Source organism: Saimiri boliviensis, chromosome 10, assembly GCF_048565385.1.
Source record: "Saimiri boliviensis isolate mSaiBol1 chromosome 10, mSaiBol1.pri, whole genome shotgun sequence".
NCBI lineage: Eukaryota > Metazoa > Chordata > Mammalia > Primates > Cebidae > Saimiri > Saimiri boliviensis.
The window spans coordinates 120,936,520-120,956,800 of record NC_133458.1 but is presented as its reverse complement, the minus strand read 5'-3'; the positions used below and the strand labels follow the sequence as shown (position 1 = coordinate 120,956,800).

General features: G+C 38.5%; 1 protein-coding gene and 1 long non-coding RNA gene across 3 annotated transcripts in view; one reads left to right on the top strand and one right to left on the bottom strand.

The window, feature by feature from the left end:
• NPSR1 (neuropeptide S receptor 1) overlaps positions 1-20,281 on the top strand; it is a 169,973-nt gene that overhangs the window by 17,394 nt on the left and 132,298 nt on the right. Inside the window, exon 2 of the mRNA XM_003930733.4 lies at positions 16,519-16,651. Coding sequence (XP_003930782.1) covers positions 16,519-16,651 — 133 coding nt within the window. The remainder of the gene's footprint in view (positions 1-16,518; positions 16,652-20,281) is intronic.
• LOC141580134 (uncharacterized) overlaps positions 1-20,281 on the bottom strand; it is a 148,054-nt gene that overhangs the window by 64,198 nt on the left and 63,575 nt on the right. Inside the window, exon 4 of one of the 2 annotated variants that reach the window (XR_012512238.1) lies at positions 16,645-16,766. The exons of the other annotated variant lie outside the window; for it this stretch is intronic. This is a non-coding gene — a long non-coding RNA (uncharacterized LOC141580134). Of the gene's footprint in view, positions 1-16,644; positions 16,767-20,281 lie in introns of those variants that run through there. 2 annotated transcript variants of the gene reach the window in all.

Here is a 20,281-nt window from a genome sequence, read left to right as displayed (position 1 = left end):
CATGGGCATCCTTTTGGCTCTGGAAGCACGTTTCATGGAGCCACAGCCCAGATATCCACCCTGTGGCAGCACCACCATCATCAAAGGAACCCTGTAATTCATCTGTCGAAATCCCAGTTTGCAATTCTCCAAGGCTCCAGAGGACTGATGTCATTGTGTAGCTTGGTTAACTCGAAGTTAAAAGCCAATTAGTCATGTGCCACCAACCATGTAATTGAGCTGAGAAGAGGTCAATCTTTAGTTACTGAAACATTTTAAAGACACTTCTTAATTGTCACTCAGTGTTTGACCGTCTGGCTGGAATTTTGCCTCACATCACCACTAGGGGGCATTTTATGCCCAACTATATTCTGCAATAGTTTGGGGATGGTGTTGGGATACCAACAGCATAATGTAGTGGGGGGTGGGTAGGGAGAGTGCTTCCTAGGCTCAGTGAAATTCCAATAGACTGCTGAAAATAGGATGAACAGGGTGAATTCAAGCACCACTTTGAAAAGGTAGTGAGTGAGTTATCGCCCCTCAAATGTATGTATGTGGTCCACAAACCTAAGGAAGGAGATAAACCCATTTTCACTGCATATCTACTATGTAACAGGCACTGAGCTAAAAATCTCCATCTTCATCATCTTATCTACCCATCACAACTATCCTGAGGTATAGGTTTTGTCTTCATTCTCATTTTAAAAATAAGAAGGTCAGAGAGGTTATCACTTACAACCTCTCACACATCCAGCAAGCAGCAGAGACTGAGTCTAGGTCATTATTTCCACTCAGTATTTGACCATCTAGTTTTTCTGCTAGATTTGACCTATCAGCTTTTCTTCCATGAGGCTCACCTGGTTGTGCATATTCTCACTCCTCTGAAATTGTTTCCTGAATCCCCACTACCATCACTCTCCAAATTATCCTGGGATTTGTGTGTGTTTCTGTGTGCCTGTGGGTGGGGAGGAGGACCTGCAGTCATAATAAGGCTCTGAATAAAACAGCATGAAGCTGAGTGTTTTCATACTTAATGACCCTTGTAGCAGTCAGTGAAATGGGATTTAAACTTGACCGAGTATAACCTACACATTCAACATGTTTTATTCTCTTGTAGCACCAAAATCTTACACCGTGTCTGGCATATGGTAGACTATTAATAGATGTTAGATGAATTCATAAACAGATAAATAAGCACGGCTCTTTGGAAAACCCCAGAAAGTATTTGTAGGGTAGGGGGGCTTCTTACGTCCTGAAGCCTATGAAGTAAGGTGAGATTATCTTCCAATAGAAAACTCCAAAAGATGTGGAGGTGGGGAGGGTATAATTTATAGAACTTGCTCAGCCTGCCCTAGAGACATCAGCCAATCGAAGGAAAACAGACCCTAACCCGTTTACAGAGCTCCTTGGACTTACCACCCCAAAGCATAGTCCAAGAAAAAAAGCCCAGTCCAAGCACTCACTGACTCACCGGCCCCAGGGGCTGACTTCCAACACTGACACATCAAACCAGGGTGATTTGATATGCAGTGCTTGTCACTCTGAACTTTCAACAATGCAGATCTGAGCCCTGAGACTACTTTGAAGAGACTGGATCCCTCGGTTCTGACAGTACTTTACAAAGATAAAGAAAGCAGCCCATTTACTGCCCATTGGGGACCAGTGGCCTCTTCCATTAGAAAGAAACTTCATTTCTGGAAATGTGAACATTGCTGGGCAAAAATGCTGACTATCTGTGCAAAGCAAACCATTGGCCCACTTCAGCATTGATTTTCTGGAAACACGGCCTGCCTGTACTTACATAATGAAAGGGGAACATGAATGAGAGAAGAGTCTGGAAACGAAATGTTGACTTCCAATGCAAAACTACCCTGAGTTCACTTAATTTTTTTCTCTTCCTCTTTCCAATTCTCATCCAAAAGGCTGTCAGAATGTAATTTCAGTTGAAAAGACTTCCACATCGAAAGTGGAAAATAGGGAAGGTCGATGCCTTCCCCATTCCCTTCCACCTGCTGGAAAACCAGAGTCATGTCCATGAGGTATGGAGTAGGTAAGATGTTCTGAGAGAAGGGCCGACAGACACCTCTGCTCTCTGACATGAAGTTAAAGGTCTTTCTGGGGGGTCAGCAGAAAACAGACCAACCCTGGGGGATTCTACTATACAGAGTCCAGCCACTGAGGCTGGAGCCACCTCCAATGAGCAAATTTCTGTGGGAAGTTCACTGACTGCTACAGACCTCACAGAAGAGGATTGTGGCCAGCACCTTCTCCCAGTTAAAGGAGTGTAGACAGCTAAGTAAACTTGGGCAAGACCATGGACAGTGAAAGTGAAGACAGAGCCTCAATATGGAAAACAGGCCTGTATCTACTATCTTCCTCACATCCCACCGTTGCCTCCTCCTTTGGCTACTCCCAGGCATCATTCTCACCTCTCCCACCACGGAGACCCAGATTTCTGATCTGGCAAAGAAACATCACAAGCACTTTAAGTTTTCTCTTCCTTCTTCAACCAAGAATGAAAGAGTCCAACAGAGACCAACATAGTACTGAAAAAGTGCAGAATAAACCATCCCCCAGCACCGTCCAGGCTGTGAAAAAATGCTGGACATGATACAAGGCTTTGCAATTCTTGAAGAAGAAATTGCCTTAAGGCATCAACGTGCTTCTCTCTATGAAGCAGATTTCCTAAAAGAAAGGAGAAAATCTTGGAAAATATCTTACTTGTATTCTCAGCAGAGCTTGAAAGGACACTGCATTAAGAAAAGGGGCATGGCCTGAGTTCATAAAATACTGTTTTAACATGAAAATGCAGTTACTGCAAGGAATTGGGAGTGAACAGATAACCTGAGAGGTTAGATATAAGAACAGTCAAGAATTATTACTATTATTATTTTGAGACAAAATCTAGCTCTGTCACCCAGACTGGAATGCAGTGGTGCTATCTCAGCTCACTGCAACCTCCATCTCCTGGGTTCAAGCGATTCTTCTGCCTCAGCATCCCAAGTAGCTGGGACTACAGGTACATGCAACCAAACCCGGCTAATTTTTTGTATTTTTAGTAGAGACGGGGTTTTACCATGTTAGCCAGGATGGTCTTGATCTCCTGACCTCATGGTCCACCCACCTCAGCCTCCTAGAGTGCTGGGATTACAGGAGTAAGCCACGGCACTGGGCCAAGAATAGTTAATAAATTCCATAAAATTCACTGTAAACAATGGAAAGCTGAAAATGAGGAAGAGAGAGAAGAGAAATACAGGAAGTCACAGGAGCTTCATATAGTAAAAATGCCATAGGAGAGAATAGATCAGAGGAGAAGCAAAAATGAGAACAATAATAGGAGACAATTTGCCTGACTTCAAAAGTTGAATCTTTTAATCTAAAAAGGTCAAAAAGAATCACAATGAAAAAAGACCTAACCCAAATCAACTAGTACCCAAATTTCAAGGATATTGAAAGCAAAAAAAAATCCACCAACAATATAGATAGAAAAATGGGTTATTGCAAGGAAAAAAAAATGGTCTCCTCCTCTACAATACAACATTAGAGGCCACAATATATTCTTTCACATTCACATTCGTAGTGCATGTCAACAGAGCTCTAAGAGAAAAATACTGTGATTAGACTATCAAATGCTGTAAAAGTGCAACAGAAACTTTCTCCCTACCATGTGAAGATTTAAAACATATTCTATACTTCCTAAAACATTGAGTATTAAATGTACTACTTTAGTCAGAAATTAATCCAAACAAAAACTTAGAAGATATAGTATAGAAGAGCACAGCATGGAAGAGAGTGTATAAAAGACGACCAAAAGCAAAGATACCAGTAAAATATAGAATTAACAGCTAAATAATTCTTGGTGATATGTTTATAAAACTTTAATACAAATGTCAAAAATGACTCTTAGAAAGAAAGCTATGTTATACTAGAATATGCTAATAATCTAAATTTTAAAATCAGATTATTTTAATAGAGTCTGGGGTTAAGGAAATGAAAAATTTTAAAGCCTTTTAATTATTTTTATTTCTCAGTGTGAAGTGAAATTTGAATGACATTTTTTAATATTAACATGTGATAAAATAAATGTTTCAAATTACTGGTGAACAAATTACAATAAATACCAATGACAATTTTTTTTAAAATACAACAAATTTAAAAACCTTTGTAAGAACTTACATACGTCAGTTACACAATAAATTACAATGAATTAGTGTCATTATTAAAAGTAGACTCTCAGTTTAAGTCAAACAAAAATTATGTTCTACTTATAGGAGAAATACTTGGTAGCAAATGAAGCAAAATGGTTAGAAATATATAGATAAACAAAGATACGCCATTAAAGAGAAATATGATTAAATCAAGTATGGCAAAATTAGTATCAGGAAATAGATAATTCAAGATAAAAGAATTATGTAAGAAAAGCACAGTAAGTCCTCACTTAACATCTGAGTGTTCTGATAAGTTCTTGAAAACTGTGACTGTAAGTCAAACTACATATAACAAAACCAGTGATTTTTCTTATCAATGGTATAATGTTGCACAAAATGATGTCATTCAGGACCTGCTATAGTTCATTTCACTTAAAGTCACAGTTTCCAAGAACCTATTGATGATAAGTGAGGGCTTACTGTAAGTTATGTAACTGAAGATGAAATAGACATAAAATCACAAGCCAAATTAAAATATTTCATTCAAATGTGTAAACAAAAATTCTTAGAAATAACAGGTAAACTTTAAAATTAGTATAGAGATTACTTAAATAATATTCAAAAGCTTTATTTATAAGTGAATACTGAAATAATGCTACAACTAGTTACGAAGAAACTAAAACTAATACTAAATACTAAATACAAAATGTTAAAATTGATCATAAATTAGACAAAAAATGTCAAAAATCGATCTTATGTAGATGATTCAATGTTATAAAAATTGCAGAAATGTTATCACGTAAAGAACTGCACAGCAAATATTTACAAAGCTCACATGATATGACCATAATAAGTAAAACACCAGACAGCCTAATTGATTTTACACATAACAAGAATGCCTTCTATGGTATTATAACCAGTTCATTGTTCTGAAACTTCTAACCAATGTGATAAAATGGGAAATATAATCTTTGAAAGTTGGAAAGAAAATTACCATTTGCCATTGATATGACAGTCTCCGCTAAAAATACAAAAGACTTCATGAAACAACAATTAGGATTAGTGAAACAATTTATAACTTTGTTGGCTTCAAAGTAAATATATGAAAATAAGTTTTTTTTATATAAACCAGCATTACCCAGTTAGAGAAATACAATGGTATAAATGAAATATGTTATTTAAAATAGAAATCATAAAATATAAAATAACTAGGAATAAAAAATGTGAAGAAAACTGTAAATCTACTCAGAACCAGTAAAGAAAGTACCATGGCATTACCTAGTCAAGTTTAGGATTCATTTCTCCCATGTCCCAGCATTTCCATACTTATAAAATGTACTAGAGAAAAAAAGTGCTGAACCCTATAACATCGTTTATGATAGCTTCAAACTACAAACCACCCAAATGTCTATCAATTACCTGGGATAAATAAATCGGAGCACAGTCATACCATGGACTACTGTATAGGAATAAAAATGAAAAACCTGCAGCTCTTTGCAGTCACAGGAATGAATCTTGCAATCATAAACCAAAGAGCCAAGACAAAAGAAACATATGGCATAAAACTACTCTATAAAGTTGGAAAGCAGACCCTACTCTTTATGGATGCATATTTAAGTGGTAACAGTAAAAATTAAATAAGTAGAAATCAGGTTGGAGGTAATTTCTAGAAGAGGCGAAATAGAGTTTTACATATGAAGGGCTTTCTGGTGTTGACAATGGGTTTTCTTGATGTTTGTAGTAATTACATGGGCTTTTACTCTGTGATTACTAAGTAATTTGTACGTATATATATTGTGCACTTTTTATGTTGTACATTTTGTAATTAAAAATACCACAAAATAAAATGCAATTGCAAACTGATAAAATACTTGCCACTTACATTACTAAGAGATTATATCCTTTATATTAAAAAATTTATAAATATCAATCTAAAAGAAAGGGGAAATGGGCTGAGTTTCCAAATGTATAATTTACAAAATAAGAAATGGTTAATAAGTAGATAATGTTAATAATTTATAATAACAAAATCCTATAAGTAGTTGTCATTTACTAAATTGTAAAAGATATAACAACATGGAAATATTTTGAAATGCTTTTTCATCTTCTGGCAGTATAGGTAACAACCAGTACAAACATTTCTTTCTTTTTTTAAAAATTTATTATATTTTAGGTGCATACTATATCTGGCATTTCTCCCCATGTTATGCCTCCCCACCCCCTCTCCCCGCCACCCCCTGCTGTCTCCCTACCCCCGCCCCCAACTGCCCCCAGTGTGTGATGCTCCTCTCCCTGAGTCCACGTGTTCTCATTGTTCAACACCCGCCTATGAGTGAGAACATGCAGTGTTTGGCTTTCTCTTCTTGTGTCAGTTTGCTGAGAATGACGGTTTCCAGATTCATCCAAGTCCTTACAAAGGACAGGAACTCACCATTTTTTATGGCTGTGTAGTATTCCATGGTGTATATGTGCCACATTTTCTTTGTCCAGTCTATCATTGATGGGCATTGGGGTTGGTTCCAGGTCTTTGCTATTGTACACAGGGCTGCAATGAACATACGTGTGCATGTGTCTTTATAACAGAATGATTTATAGTTCTTTGGGTATATACCCAGTAATGAGATTGCTGGGTCAAATGGAATTTCTATTTCTAGATCCCTGAGAAATCGCCACACTGTCTTCCACAATGCTTGAACTAATTTACACTTCCACCAACTGAGTAAGAGTGTTCCTATTTCTCCACATCCTCTCCAGCATCTGTTGTCTCCAGATTTTTTAATGATCGCCATTCTAACTGGTGTAAGATGATATCTCAGGGTGGTTTTGATTTGCGTTTCTCTAATGACCAGTGATGATGAGCATATTTTCGTATCTCTGTTGACCTCATATATGTCTTCTTTTTAAAAGTGTCTATTCATATCCTTCACCCACTTTTGAATGGGGTTGTTTTTTCTTATATATCTGTTTTAGTTATTTGTAGTTTCTGGATATTAGCCCTTTGTCAGATGGGTAAATTACAAAATTTGTTTCCCATTCTGTTGGTTGCTAATTCACTCTAATGATGGTTTCTTTTACTGTACAGAAGCTCTGAATTTTAATTAAATCCCATTTGTCTATCTTGGCTTTTATTGCCATTGCTTTTGGTGTTTTAGTCATGAAGTCCTTCCCTATGCCTGTGTCCTGGATGGTTTTGCCTACATTTTCTTCTAGGGTTTTCATGCTGTTAGGTTTCATGTTTAAATCTTTAATCCATCTGGAGTTAATTTTAGTGTAAGGTGACAGGTAGGGATCCAGTTTGTGCTTTCTGCACATTGCTAGCCAGTTTTCCCAACACCATTTATTAAACATGGAGTCCTTTCCCCATTGCTTGTTTTTGCCGGGTTTGTGAGAGATCAGATGGTTGTTGATGTGTTTCTTCTGGGGTCTCTGTTCTGTTACATTGGTCTATATCTCCGTTTTGGTACCAGTACCATGCTGTTTTGTATGTCTAGAAGAAATACAATGGTATAAATGAAATATGTTATTTAAAACATATTTCTGTATGTTTCATCCTGGGGATGCAATTACTGTAGCCTTGTAATATAGTTTGAAGTCCAGCAGTGTGATGCCTCCACTTTGTTCTTTTTGCTTAGGATTGTCTTGGCTATGTGAGCTCTCTTGTGATTCCATAGTAAGTTTAAGATGGTTTTTTTTCCAGTTCTGTGAAGAAGGTCATTGGTAGCTTGATGGGGATAGCATTGAATCTATAGATTACTTTGAGGAGTATGGCCATTTTCATGATATTAATTTTTCCTAACCATGAGCATGGAATGTTTTTCCATCTGTTTTTGTCCTCTCTTATTTCATTGAGCAGTGGTTTGTAGTTCTCCTTGAATAGGTCCTTTACATCCTTTGTTATTTGTATTCCTAGGTATTTTATTCTCTTTGTAGCAATTGTGAATGGGAGTTCACTATTGATTTGGCTTTCTGTTTGTCTGTTATTGGTATATAGGAATGCTTGTGATTTCTGCACATTGATTTTGTATCCTGAGACTTTGCTGAAGTTGCTTATCAGTTTGAGAAGATTTTGGGCTGACAGTGGGGTCTTCTAGACATACAATCATGTCATCTGCAAATAGAGACAGTTTGACTTCCTCCTTTCCTAACTGAATACCCTTTATTTCTTCTTGCCTGATTGCTCTGGAACTTCTTATAGTATTGCGCCATTGCACTCCAGCCTGGGTAACAAGAGCAAAACTCCGTCTCAAAAAAAAAAAAAAAAAAAAAGAACTTCCAATACTATATCGAATAGGAGTGGTGAGAGAGGACATCCTTGCCTAGTGCCTGATTTCAAAGGGAATTCTTCCAGCTTTTACCTGTTTAGTATGATATTCGCTGTAGGTTTGTGATAGCTTTTATTATTTTATGATACGTTCTGTCAATACCTAGTTTATTGAGAGTTTTTAGCATGAAGGGCTGTTGAATTTTATCGAGGGCCTTCTCTGCATCTATTGAGATAATCATGTGGTTTTTGCCTTTGGTTCCGTTTATGTGACAGATTACATTTATGGATTTGTGTATGTTGAACCAGCCTTGCATCCCCATGATGAAGCCTACTTGATTGTGATGGATAAGCTTCTTGATGTGCTGTTGCAATCTGTTTGCCAGTATTTTATTGAAGATTTTTGCATCAATGTTCATCATGGATATTGGCCTGAAGTTTTCTTTTCTTGTTGAGTCTCTGCCAGGTTTTGGTATCAGGATGATGGTCTCATAAAATGAGTTAGGGAGGATTCCCTCCTTTTGTATTGTTTGACACATTTTCAGAAGGAATGGTACCAGCTTCTCTTTGTACATCAGGTATAATTTGGCTGTGAACCCATCTGGACCTGTACTTTTTTTTGTTTTGTAGGCTATTGAATGCTGCCTCTACTTCAGCCCTTGTTATTGGTCTATTCAGGGTTTCAACTTCCTCCTGGTTTAGTCTTGGTAGAGTACAAGTGTCTAGGAATTTATCCATTTCTTTCTGGTTTACTGGTTTATGTGAATAGAGCTGTTTGTAGTAATCTGATGGTAGTTTGTATTTCTGTGGAATCAGTGGTGATACGCCCTTTATTGTTGTTTATTGCATCTATTTGATTCTTCTCCCTTTTGTTTTTATTAATCTGGCTAGCAGTCTGTGTATTTTGTTGATCTTTTCAAAAAACCAGCTCCTGGATTTACTGACTTTTTTTGAAGGGTTTTTGTGTCTCTATGTCCTTCAGTTCTGCTCTGATCTTAGTTATTTCTTGTCTTCTGCTAGCTTTTGAGTTTTTTTGATCTTCCTCCTCTAGCTTATTCAATTTTGATGATAGTGTGTCAATTTTCGATCTTTCCTTGCTTCTCACGTGGGCATTTATTGCTATAAATTTCCCTCTCGACACTGCTTTAAAGGTGTCCCAGAGATTCTGGTAAGTTGTGTCTTCATTCTGGTTGGTTTCAAAGAACATCTTTATTTCTGCCTTCATTTCATTGTTTATCCAGTTGACACTCAGAAGCAAGTTGTTCAGTTTCCAAGTGGTTGTGCAGGTTTGTGTGTGTTTCTTAATCCTGAGTTCTAGTCTGATTGCATTGTGGTCTGATAGACTGTTATGATTTCTGTTCTTTAGCATTTGCTGAGAAATGATTTGCTTCCAATGATGTGGTCAATTTTAGAGTAAGTGCAATATGGTGCTGAGAAAAATGTATATTCTGTGGATTTGGGGTGGAACATTCTGTATATGTCTATTAGGTCTGCTTGGTCCAGCTCTGCATTCAAGTCCTGGATATCCTTACTAATTTTCTGTCTTATTGATCTAATATTGACAGTGGAGTGTTAAAGTCTCCCACTATTACTGTGTGGAAGTCTAAATCTTGTTTTAGGTCGTTAAGAACTTGCTTTATGTATCTGGGTGCTCCTGTTTTCAGGGCATATATATTTAGGATAGTTAGCTCTTCTTGTTGGATTGATCCTTTTACCATTATGTAGTGTCCTTCTTTGTCTCTTTTGATCTTCGTTGGTTTGAAGTCCATTTTATCAGAAACTAGGATTGCAATCCCTGCTTTTTTCTTCTTCTTCTTCTTCTTCTCTATTTGCTTGGTAAATCTTTTTCCATCCCTTTATTTTGAGTCTATGTGTTTCTTTGTATGTGACGGGTTTCCTGAATACAGCACACCGATGGGTTTTGACTTTTTATCCAGTTTGCCAGTCTGTGTCTTTTGATTGTGGCATTTAGGCCATTTACATTCAATGTTAATATTGCTATGTGTGAATTTGATCCTGCCATTTTGTTACTGGCTGGTTTTCTTTCCCATTAGTTGACTCATTTTCTTCATTGCATTTTTGGTCTTTGCCAACTGCTTTGCTTTTGCAGTGATGGTACTTTTTCCTTTCTGTGCTTAGTGTTTCTTTCAGGAGCTCTTGTATGGCAGGTCTGGTGGTGATGAAATCTCTCAGTAATTGCTTGTCTGTAAAGGATTTTATTTCTCCTTCACTTATGAAGCTTAGTTTGGCTGGATGTGAGATTCTGGGCTGAAAGTTCTTTTCTTTAAGGATGTTGTATATTGGCCCCCACTCTCTTCTGGCTCGCAGGGTTTCTGCCAAGAGATCTGCTGTAAGTCTGATTGGCTTCTGTCTGTGTGTGACCCGACCTTTCTCTCTGGCAGCCCTTAGTATATTTTCCTTCATTTCAACCCTGGTGAATATGACAGTTATGTGCCTTGGGGTTGCTATTCTTGAGGAATATCTTTGTGGAGTTCTCTGCATTTCTCGAACTTGAAATTTGGACTGCCTTGCTAGGCTTGGGAAGTTATCCGGGATAATATCCTGGAGCATGTTTTCCAGCTTGGATTCATTCTCCCCATCATATTCAGGTACACTGATCAAGCATAGGTTAGGTCTTTTCACATAATCCCATATTTCTTGGAGGCTTTGTTCATTTCTTTTCACTCTTTATTCTCTTGTCTTGCCTTCTCTTTTTATTTCATTGAGTTGATCTTCAATATCTGATATCCTTTCTTCTGCTTGATCCATTCGGCTATTAAAAGTTGTGTTTGCCTCATGTAGTTCTTGTGCTCTGTTTTTCAACTCCATCAAGTCGTTTATGTTCTTCTCTAAGCTGGTTATTCTAGTTGGCATTTTGTCTAACCTTTTTTTAAGGTTTTTGATTTCTTTGCATTGAGTTAGAACGTGTTCCTTTAACTCAGAAAAGTTTGTTATTATCCATCTTTTGAAGCCTGTTTCTGTCAATTTGTTGCACTCCTTCTTGGTCAAGTTGTGATCCTGTTTTGCTGAGTTGTGATCCCTTGAAGGAGAAGAGGTGTTCTGGTCTTTGATGGATTCATCTTTTTCTTGTGCTGTTTTTTTCCCATATTTGTGGATTTACCTGGCTGTGATGTCAGGGAGCTGCTTGATGAGGTCACTTGTCTGCCTGTGGAGGCGCTACTGGGTTTCTTAGGGACTCCTTCAGGTTACTAGGGAAGCTTCCTGTGTCTTTTTTGTTAATACCAGGAGATTAGGCTCGCCTCTTGTGCTGACCTGTAGGTACTGCTGGGTTGCCAGAACGCTGTCCCATTGCTATGTAGGCTTCCTGAGTTTTTTGTTAAAACATGTAGCCCAGTCCAACCCCTCTAACAGTGGGTTGTGCCCTTCCTCCACTGGGCTGGATTATTCAGCGTTCAGCTCAGACTGTGGCTCTGGCTGTGCAACCCACTAGAGTCAGAGCTTCAGCCCTCTGGGGTTTGTGGAGGAGGGTAGGGACCCTCCCAGCTGCGCCCCACCTTCTCCCACTTTCAGCTTCTCTCTCCGGGTAGGGGCCCACCCAGCTGCTCCCACTTACAGCTCCCTCTCTCTCCGGGCAGGGGGAGGGTGCGATAGCTCAGTCTGCAGGCTCTCCTGGCTACCTTTTGGGCTTATGTGTCTGTTTAGGTCTGTGCACAAATCCGGGACACCATCCTGGCTTCTTATTCAACTCTGTGCTTGTAAATTCCTGGTGCTTAACTGGCAAAGATCCCCTGTACTGTGTATTGCTGAGGCTTTGGGGGAAGTGCTGTATCTGGACCAGAGCACCAGATGGGGACCCTCTTACTCGCTGGTCAGATGCACTTTCTGGGTGAAACAGCACCCCTCCCTGCCTCAGTCTGCCTTGAGTGGGCTTTGCTCACCTTAGGACCAGACCTGTTGAAATGCACCTGGTATCTCAGTTGGAGCTAGGAGATCTCGGGATTTCTGCTTCTCTCTTGCTGGGTGTTGTGCGCTGGAGTTGTGTCTAATTGGCCATCTTGGATCCCCCCTCTCCAAATATTTCTTAACAAAAATGAATACGTATGCAAAACCTTAAAAATCTACTTATTTTACTTTAATCTTTCATATCTAGGAATTTTTACTCATGAATGAGGCATATATGATGGATGTTTATCACAGTATTATTTATGATTGGAAAAAATAGCTAAAATTTAATGTCCAAAAACAGAGCATCAGTTGAGTAAATTACAGTGTACTCAAATACTGGGAAGTAGGCAGCCACTAAAGTGACCAGGTGAAGTTACATGTTTTAATTGCACAGAAGTCTAAATGACAAAGTCAAGAAAACTGGGCTTATATAGATCTCCTTTGACCCCAGGTCAACTTTTTCGATCTTCAGTTGCCTATGTAAACCTGAGACAAACACACACACTTCTTTAGCTGCTGTGAGGATTAAATAAAGTGATATATGTCAAATACCAGGAAGCTCTTGAATCTGTATGTTGTGGTGTAAGAAAAAAGCAAGTTCCAAAATAAAACCCTGACGAAAAGCCCCAATTTCTGGGCAGGAGGGCAAGAAAAATGATACACAGGTATTGAGAAATTTAGTTTTGGAATTATGTACCCCCAAATTGTAAGTGAGTAATGTTTAATTTCTTCCGTATCTTATAATTTTGTTTTCTAGGATGTATTCTGATGTAATTTATTATCCTGAGAAAGACACTTTGTAAGATGCCCCTCCCAGCTCCCTCCCATCTAAAACCACAACAAGCTGCCCTGAGATCTCGGCCTGTGTGATAGCCCCAGTTTCCAGCTCACCTCCTGGCTAGGTGCCATTTCTTTGCTTAGCTCCTTTAGGTCTTTGTGTCAGATAGACTGTCTGCATAATCCTAAAATCTTGATTTCTTCCACTTCTTGGCACAGTCCCTTGGGACCCTTTCAGCTTTTCATTCTACAGGCTTAAGATCTGCCCTGCTGCCTTCCGCAGCTGAAGTGCCAACCTGAGGGATAGCTGGGTCTCAATCTTCCCTTTACCAGGATGGGAAATGCCAACATCCTTCTTGGTTTCTCATTCCTGGAGGAAGGTCCCAGCCCTCAGGTGCCATAGCAAATTGATGCACAGCTAAATTTTCCTGTAATTGTGGCCACAGAGGTGAGGAGAGGAGGAAACTTTGCCCCTTTGACAGTTTTAGCTCCAGTCAACTGCTGTTCACTTTGACCTTAGGACACCCTTTACCCCACATTCATGAACATGTTGCAATATCAAGCAACTACAAGATAAGTAGAGGTATGCAGGGCCTTGTGGATTCAGTTTCTTCTCCTACATGGATGAATAGCAGCACCAGCAGAGGAGATAGCACCTCTTTTCCAGCCAGGCAGTGTGCTGAAACACTTCTTGGGCCTCTTAGCAGTGCCAAAGACATATACGGTGGCCTTAGCCAGGAATATGAGGCCATCCCAAGCCTCCAGCATGGGGTTGTGGAACTGGATATAGGTGACCCACTAGAGTTGTGGACTCCTTCAACTCTAGTGTTGAAGTGCCATATTCAATGAGCATAGTTCTTGAAAAGTCTCCAGGGACCCCACATCACATCATGAACTGACCCAAACCTCTAAATGCCCTAAATCAAAGCTGAGAGAGGGAGAGAGAGAGATACATTTTTAGGTATTGATATAGACTAGGCTATAGTATTTGGAGCCCACCCGTTGGGAGCCATGTACAGGGTGATTATATATAATTTACTATCTAACCAAAGACACTTTTTGAGATGAAAGGTAATTTAAATAATTATCTTGGGACAACAGTTGACAACTAGGACTGCCCTAGGCAAACCAGGTTACATAATTACCCTAGCCATGGACCATACTTTGAGAAATACTTTCCAAAACCCTCCCCATGTGCTGCTACTCAGAGCCAAGCTCATGCTACACAGGTGGAAAACCTTCTGTAAGAATGGGGCCCTTTCTTAGAAGACTTAGAATGTTAACAAGGAAAGGGGAAAAGAGGGAACTACTGAAGATCATGGCACAGGAGGGCTGTGACACAGGCATTGGGTCATCCACACGGAAGCTTATTCCAGAGACCAAAAGTATTTGATGGCCTTCTGTCATACCTTACCTGCCAGGCCACCTGCTTGATGGGCTCTTTCCTGAACCTAGACACCCCCAGGGCACCATCATCCTCCCTGATAGAACACTGTATTAGAACAATATGAGGAACATAGACACATTATCCCCCACCCTGGCCCTGAATTGTTTCATCTGTCAGCACCATGGTGTCAGTAAGACCTTCTGATGGAGACTTCCAGGCCACCTGGCTGCTTATGTTACTCTGTAAGTTGTTTCATAGCTTTTTAAGAGGTCTTCCAAATTAAATGACTTGTGTATGTCCCACTGCTGACATACCACCTGAATAGGAAGTGTCAGTCTACATCAAAGGCCTCTCCTGCTGTATCTGCTACTGACAACATTGTTGTCAATCCATCTCAAAGGGGAGAATTCTCTTACAAAAATTCACTCCCTCTACTCAGTATAGTCCTTTGCATAATAGTTTTTTTTTTCCTGATGCTTTAGCACTCATTTCAACACTGCTAGAGAAATGAGTTATCCAGAAAGATACACCTCTAGTCATCAAAGAACCAGAGAAAAAGTGTATGGCTTGAAGCTGAGCAAAGATGCTGCCCTCCAAGTGGGAAGTGATACATGCATGGACATGATATACCTGCAGAGTCCTCCAACCCTATCACCCTCACTCTCTAGTTGTGCAGCCATGATCCTCCCTCCACATCACTACAATGCCTATCCTCATATCCACAGATCTGCAGTTCCAAGGCCCTGACTTCCACCTGGGATCTTAGAAATAGATCTGTAAATCCAGGTTAGAGAGCCTAAATATCAGATTGATAAAGTGTAGTACTCATGAAGATGTTAATAATTTATTAGAAGGACTGTTAGATTAATAGCATTCCTGCTTTTTTTCTCTTTTTTGCTAATTCATCATTTGTCTTAATCTGTTTTATGCTGTCTTTATCTGTTTTATGTTTTATACTCAAAGACTGAGTAATATAGTACTCTTTATACTATATACTATATTTAGTATATAGTATAAGAGTATACTATATTTATTACTCTTCTTTATAAAGAAAAGTAATTTATTTCTACAGTGCCAGGGGCTGGAAAGGTGCTGGTATCTGGTGAGGGCTTTCTTGCTGCATCATTCCATGGCAGAAAGTAAGTGGATGAGGGATGGTGAGAGAGGGACAAGGGGAGGGAACTGAACTCATTCCTTTATCAGGAACCCACTCCTGCAATAATTAACCCACTCCCACAATAACAAGATTAATCCATTCCTGAGGGCAGAGCCTTCATGATCTAATCACCTCTTAAAGGTTCTACATTAAATCCATTGCTTTGGGGATTAAATTTCAACACATGAACCTTGGAGGACACATTCAAACCACAGAAACATTCTTCAGTAGAACTTTAATGTAACCACCTTATAAAATTCTGTCAAATGAATAAAAGAAAAGATAGCCCATAATTACACTACTCTAAAATGACCACTTTTAACATTTACTCTACTTCAGCCTTTTTCCTAAGTATATAATTTTACAGAGTTGTAATCATACCTAGCATATGATTTTATTATGTTTTCCCACTTACCATTATATTATAGGTATTTTTAATATTGCTACATAGTCTTCATGTTTGTCATTGTTAATAGCTATGCTGTAACAGTTCACTGAATCGAAGTGCTTGATTTACTTAGCTATCCTATTATCTTTAAACAATTTCTAATTTCTTTTTGCAAAAAGAAATTAGATGGATGTAATAATGGACATCTTTATGACAGTGGTGTTCTTTTTTAAATTTTGACCTTCCACATAGTGTTAAAATTACTTGACCAAAGAATACAAACTTTTTATCTCTTGACTTACATTTCCAAAAAAATTTTTAAAGGTGCATTAATTTACTCTGCAGCTGGTGTAAATGAAGACAATTTTGTCATTGTTTTCTTGAGAGTAGAGCTTCCAAAGGTAGGGATATAGGATCAGGAGGAAGAAATCTGGCACCAAAGCCTGGGCCATGCATTCTATAAAGAACCTTGGTTCTCACTGGCACGCTGGTTTTATTTTTCTCTGTTTCTTACAGACTGAGCAATTGATAACTCTGTGGGTCCTCTTTATTTTTACCATCGTTGGAAACTCCGTTGTGCTTTTTTCCACATGGAGGAGAAAGAGGAAGTCAAGAATGATCTTCTTTGTGACTCAGCTGGCCATCACGGGTAAGTCACTATGCAAGTGAGAGAAGGAAGCTGTGTGCAAAGTCACGATGGCTTCCTGCTCTTAATGACTTTTATCAATAACAATGTAACACATGGGTAAATTTGAGAATAATTTCTGAAAGAATATAAAACACATATTTCAATATTTCCTCTGGCATACTTAACACACATGAATGTCTCTAAGATTTCATTATAAAGATAACTCACTGCAGTAATGGAAATAACATTATCAATGCCACCAAATGGTTCTATAGGGTTTCCCTGTTTCTATATACAGTAGCCTCCATATTTCACTAACGTGATATTATCACCATATATTAAGAGCTTAAGAACTGCATCCCAGAAAATGCACCAGCACTATCTCTATTCAATTATTAATTTTTTAAAATATATATTTTATTGCATTTTAGGTTTTGGGGTACATGTGAAGAACATGCAAGATTGTTGCATAGGTACATACATGGCAATGTGGTTTGCTGCCTTCCTCCTATCACCTATATCTGGCATTTCTCCCTCCCCAACTCCCCACCCCGCACTGTGCCTCCGTTAGTTCCCCGCCACAGAACCCAGTGTGTGAGGCTCCCTTTCCTGTGTCCATGTGTTCTCATTGTTCAACACCTGCCTATGAGTGAGAACATGCAGTGTTTGATTTTTGTTCTTGTGTCAGTTTGCTGAGAATGATGGTTTCCAGGTTCATCCATGTCCCTACAAAGGACACAAACTCATTGATTTTTATGGCTGCATAGTATTCCATGGTGTATATGTGCTACATTTTCTCTATCCAGTCTATCATCGATGGGCATTTGCATTGGTTCCAAGTCTTTGCTATTGTAAACAGTGCTGCAGTGAACGTTCGTGTGCATGTGTCCTTATAATAGAACAATTTATAATCCTTTGGATATATACCCAGTAATGGGATTGCTGGGTCAAATGGAATTTCTATTTCTAGGTCCTTGAGAAATTGCCTCATGATCTTCCACAATGGTTGAACTAATTTACACTCCCACCAACAGTATAAAAGTGTTCCTATTTCTCCACATCCTTTCCAGCATCTGTTGTCTCCAGATTTTTAAATGATCGCCATAATAACTGGCATGAGATGGTATCTCAATGTAGTTTTGATTTGCATTTCTCTAATGACCAGTGATGATAAGCATTTTTTTCATGTTTATCTGCCTCATATATGTCTTCTTTTGTAAAGTGTCTATTCATATCCTTCGCCTACTTTTAAATGGGTTTTTTTTCTTATAAATCTGTTTTAGTTATTTGTAGATTCTGGATATTAGCCATTTGTCAGATGTGTAGATTGCAAAAATTTTTTCCCATTTTGTTGGTTGCTGGTTCACTCTAATGACTGTTTCTTTTGTTGTGCAGAAGCTCTGGAGTTTAATTAGGTCCCATTTGTCTGTTGTGGCCTTTGTTGCCAATGCTTTTTGTATTTTAGTCATGAAGTCCTTGCCTATGCCTATGTCCTGAATGGTTTTGCCTAGATTTTCTTCTCGGGTTTTCATGGTGTAAGGTTTTATGTTTAAGTCTTTAATCCATCTGGAGTTAATTTTAATGTAAGGTGTCAGAAAGGGGTCCAGTTTCTGCCTTCTGCACATGGCTAGCCAGTAATTTCAGGAGACTATAGTTTTGAGGTGTAGAAGACCTTCAGAGACCAGAAAGGAAGTGCACAAGAAATAAAGGAAAATATCAACATATTTAAATACATAAAAGTTAAAAAATTCTGACAGAATACCACGTAAATTATGTCAAAATACTTTGTCACACATATGTGTTCAAATAATCAAAAAGATCAGAATCTAAAGAGCATCTATTCAAGCATGAAGCAAGAGAGTGGACCACTCAGAAACACCAACTCCAAAGGAATGAAGTCAGCCTTTGGAAGTAGGGAAGTTTAGGTTTCATTCACATAGGCAGAGACTAGAGGAATTTTTAGTGGGAATACAACATTATTCCTACTGGTTGGCACATAGGTACAGTGGTTTGATTGTTATAGGTGGAAGGGTACATTTAACTTTTTTTAACAGAGGGTGTAATAATGGTTTTCCATAGTCTGATCTAAGCAAAGTAAAACAACAAAGGGAACGTTAATACAGGGGTTGTTAATTACAAAGGCAGGCTCACACATGTAGTCTCAGCTACTCTGGAGGCTGAGGCAGAAGGATTGCTGGAGCCCATGAGTTCAAGGCTGTAGTGAGCCGTGATTCTGCCACTGTAGGCTTGGGTGACAGAGTGAGACCGGGTCTCTGGGGAAAAAATAAGACAGGAGGTTTTTGTTCCTGACATTGTTTAATTCTCTAGTTATTGTATGGAAAAAGAAAAATAAAAAAGCAAGTTAATCTATAATCTGAGAATGAAAGTTGTAACCATATGTGACTCAAATCACAGTCACATCTCTCTCAAGGCTTGAAGTGGTTTTTTTTTTTTTTTTTTTTGGACAGCTTTTAAATGTTATGTTCACATTTGACAGTCAAAGGTTTGATAACCCTAATTTTTAAGTAGGGAAACAGACAATCTAATAGAAAAATAGACAAGAATGTGAATAAGCAGTTCACATTCTTGGAACTGCTTGGAAGAGAAATGAATGTTGTCAAAACAAAACGTTAAAATGATGCTCCATACAAGTAAATACTTATTTAAGGGCAAAATTTGAAAAGCACAAGAGATGCTGCTGGAGGGATGGAGAAATGGCCTCCTGCATCCCCTGTGGTGAGGATGTGGAATGCTGCAGGTACAGTCCGCACAGGCACAGCCCACATTCTTTGACTTGCTGTCTCACAGTTAGGTCCCTCCTACCAAAACAAAAGGGCCAGTATTTACATGTATGAGGATGTTTTTTATTATAGCAAGAAATTGAAAAATATTTATATGTTCAGTAATATGGAATGGGCTAAACAAATATATTTATACTATGCAGTATTTGCCATCTATAAAAATAATGCCTTTAAGGTTACATGTATTGATTAGGAATAATCTTTATGCTAGATTAATTAGAAAAGGAACACATTTCAGAGAGATGTTAATATGATCACGTAGAAAATATATGTTTGTGTGGTTAGAGATTTGGAAGGATACACACATACAAAAATGTTCTTAGGTGAATAGGATTGGGAGAGGGTAGCAAGAGAAAATCATATTTTTCCTCTATAAACTATATTTTTGTCTTGTTAGAATAAGTTCAGAACATTAAAATGTATTTTTTTTTAAACCCTTAACTCTGTCTTAATCTTTCTAATTTCTAATCGTTTGTGATGAAGCCTGGGCATAGCCTGTGTGCTTTTCTTTTGAAGAAGTTGTGGTACACCTTTCAGAAGAAAACCCTGGCTTCCACTTCCTGGTCTGCTTTCTAAGCTCCTCTATCTGTTGCTCTCATTTCAGTGATCCATCACTTCAGCCACTTTCTGACCAATGTCCTCGGTTTCTTTGCTCTTTTATATTTCATTTGTGCTTGCACGCTCTCGCTCTCGCTCTCTCTCTCTCTCTCTCTCTCTCTCTCTCTCTCTCTGTCTCTCTCTCTCTCTTTCTCTGTTTCTTTCTTTCTCATTCTCTCCTCTCCTTCTCTCTTTCTCTTTTTCTCTCTTCCTTTCCTTTCGTTTCATTTCCCTCCCTCCCTCCCTCCCTCTC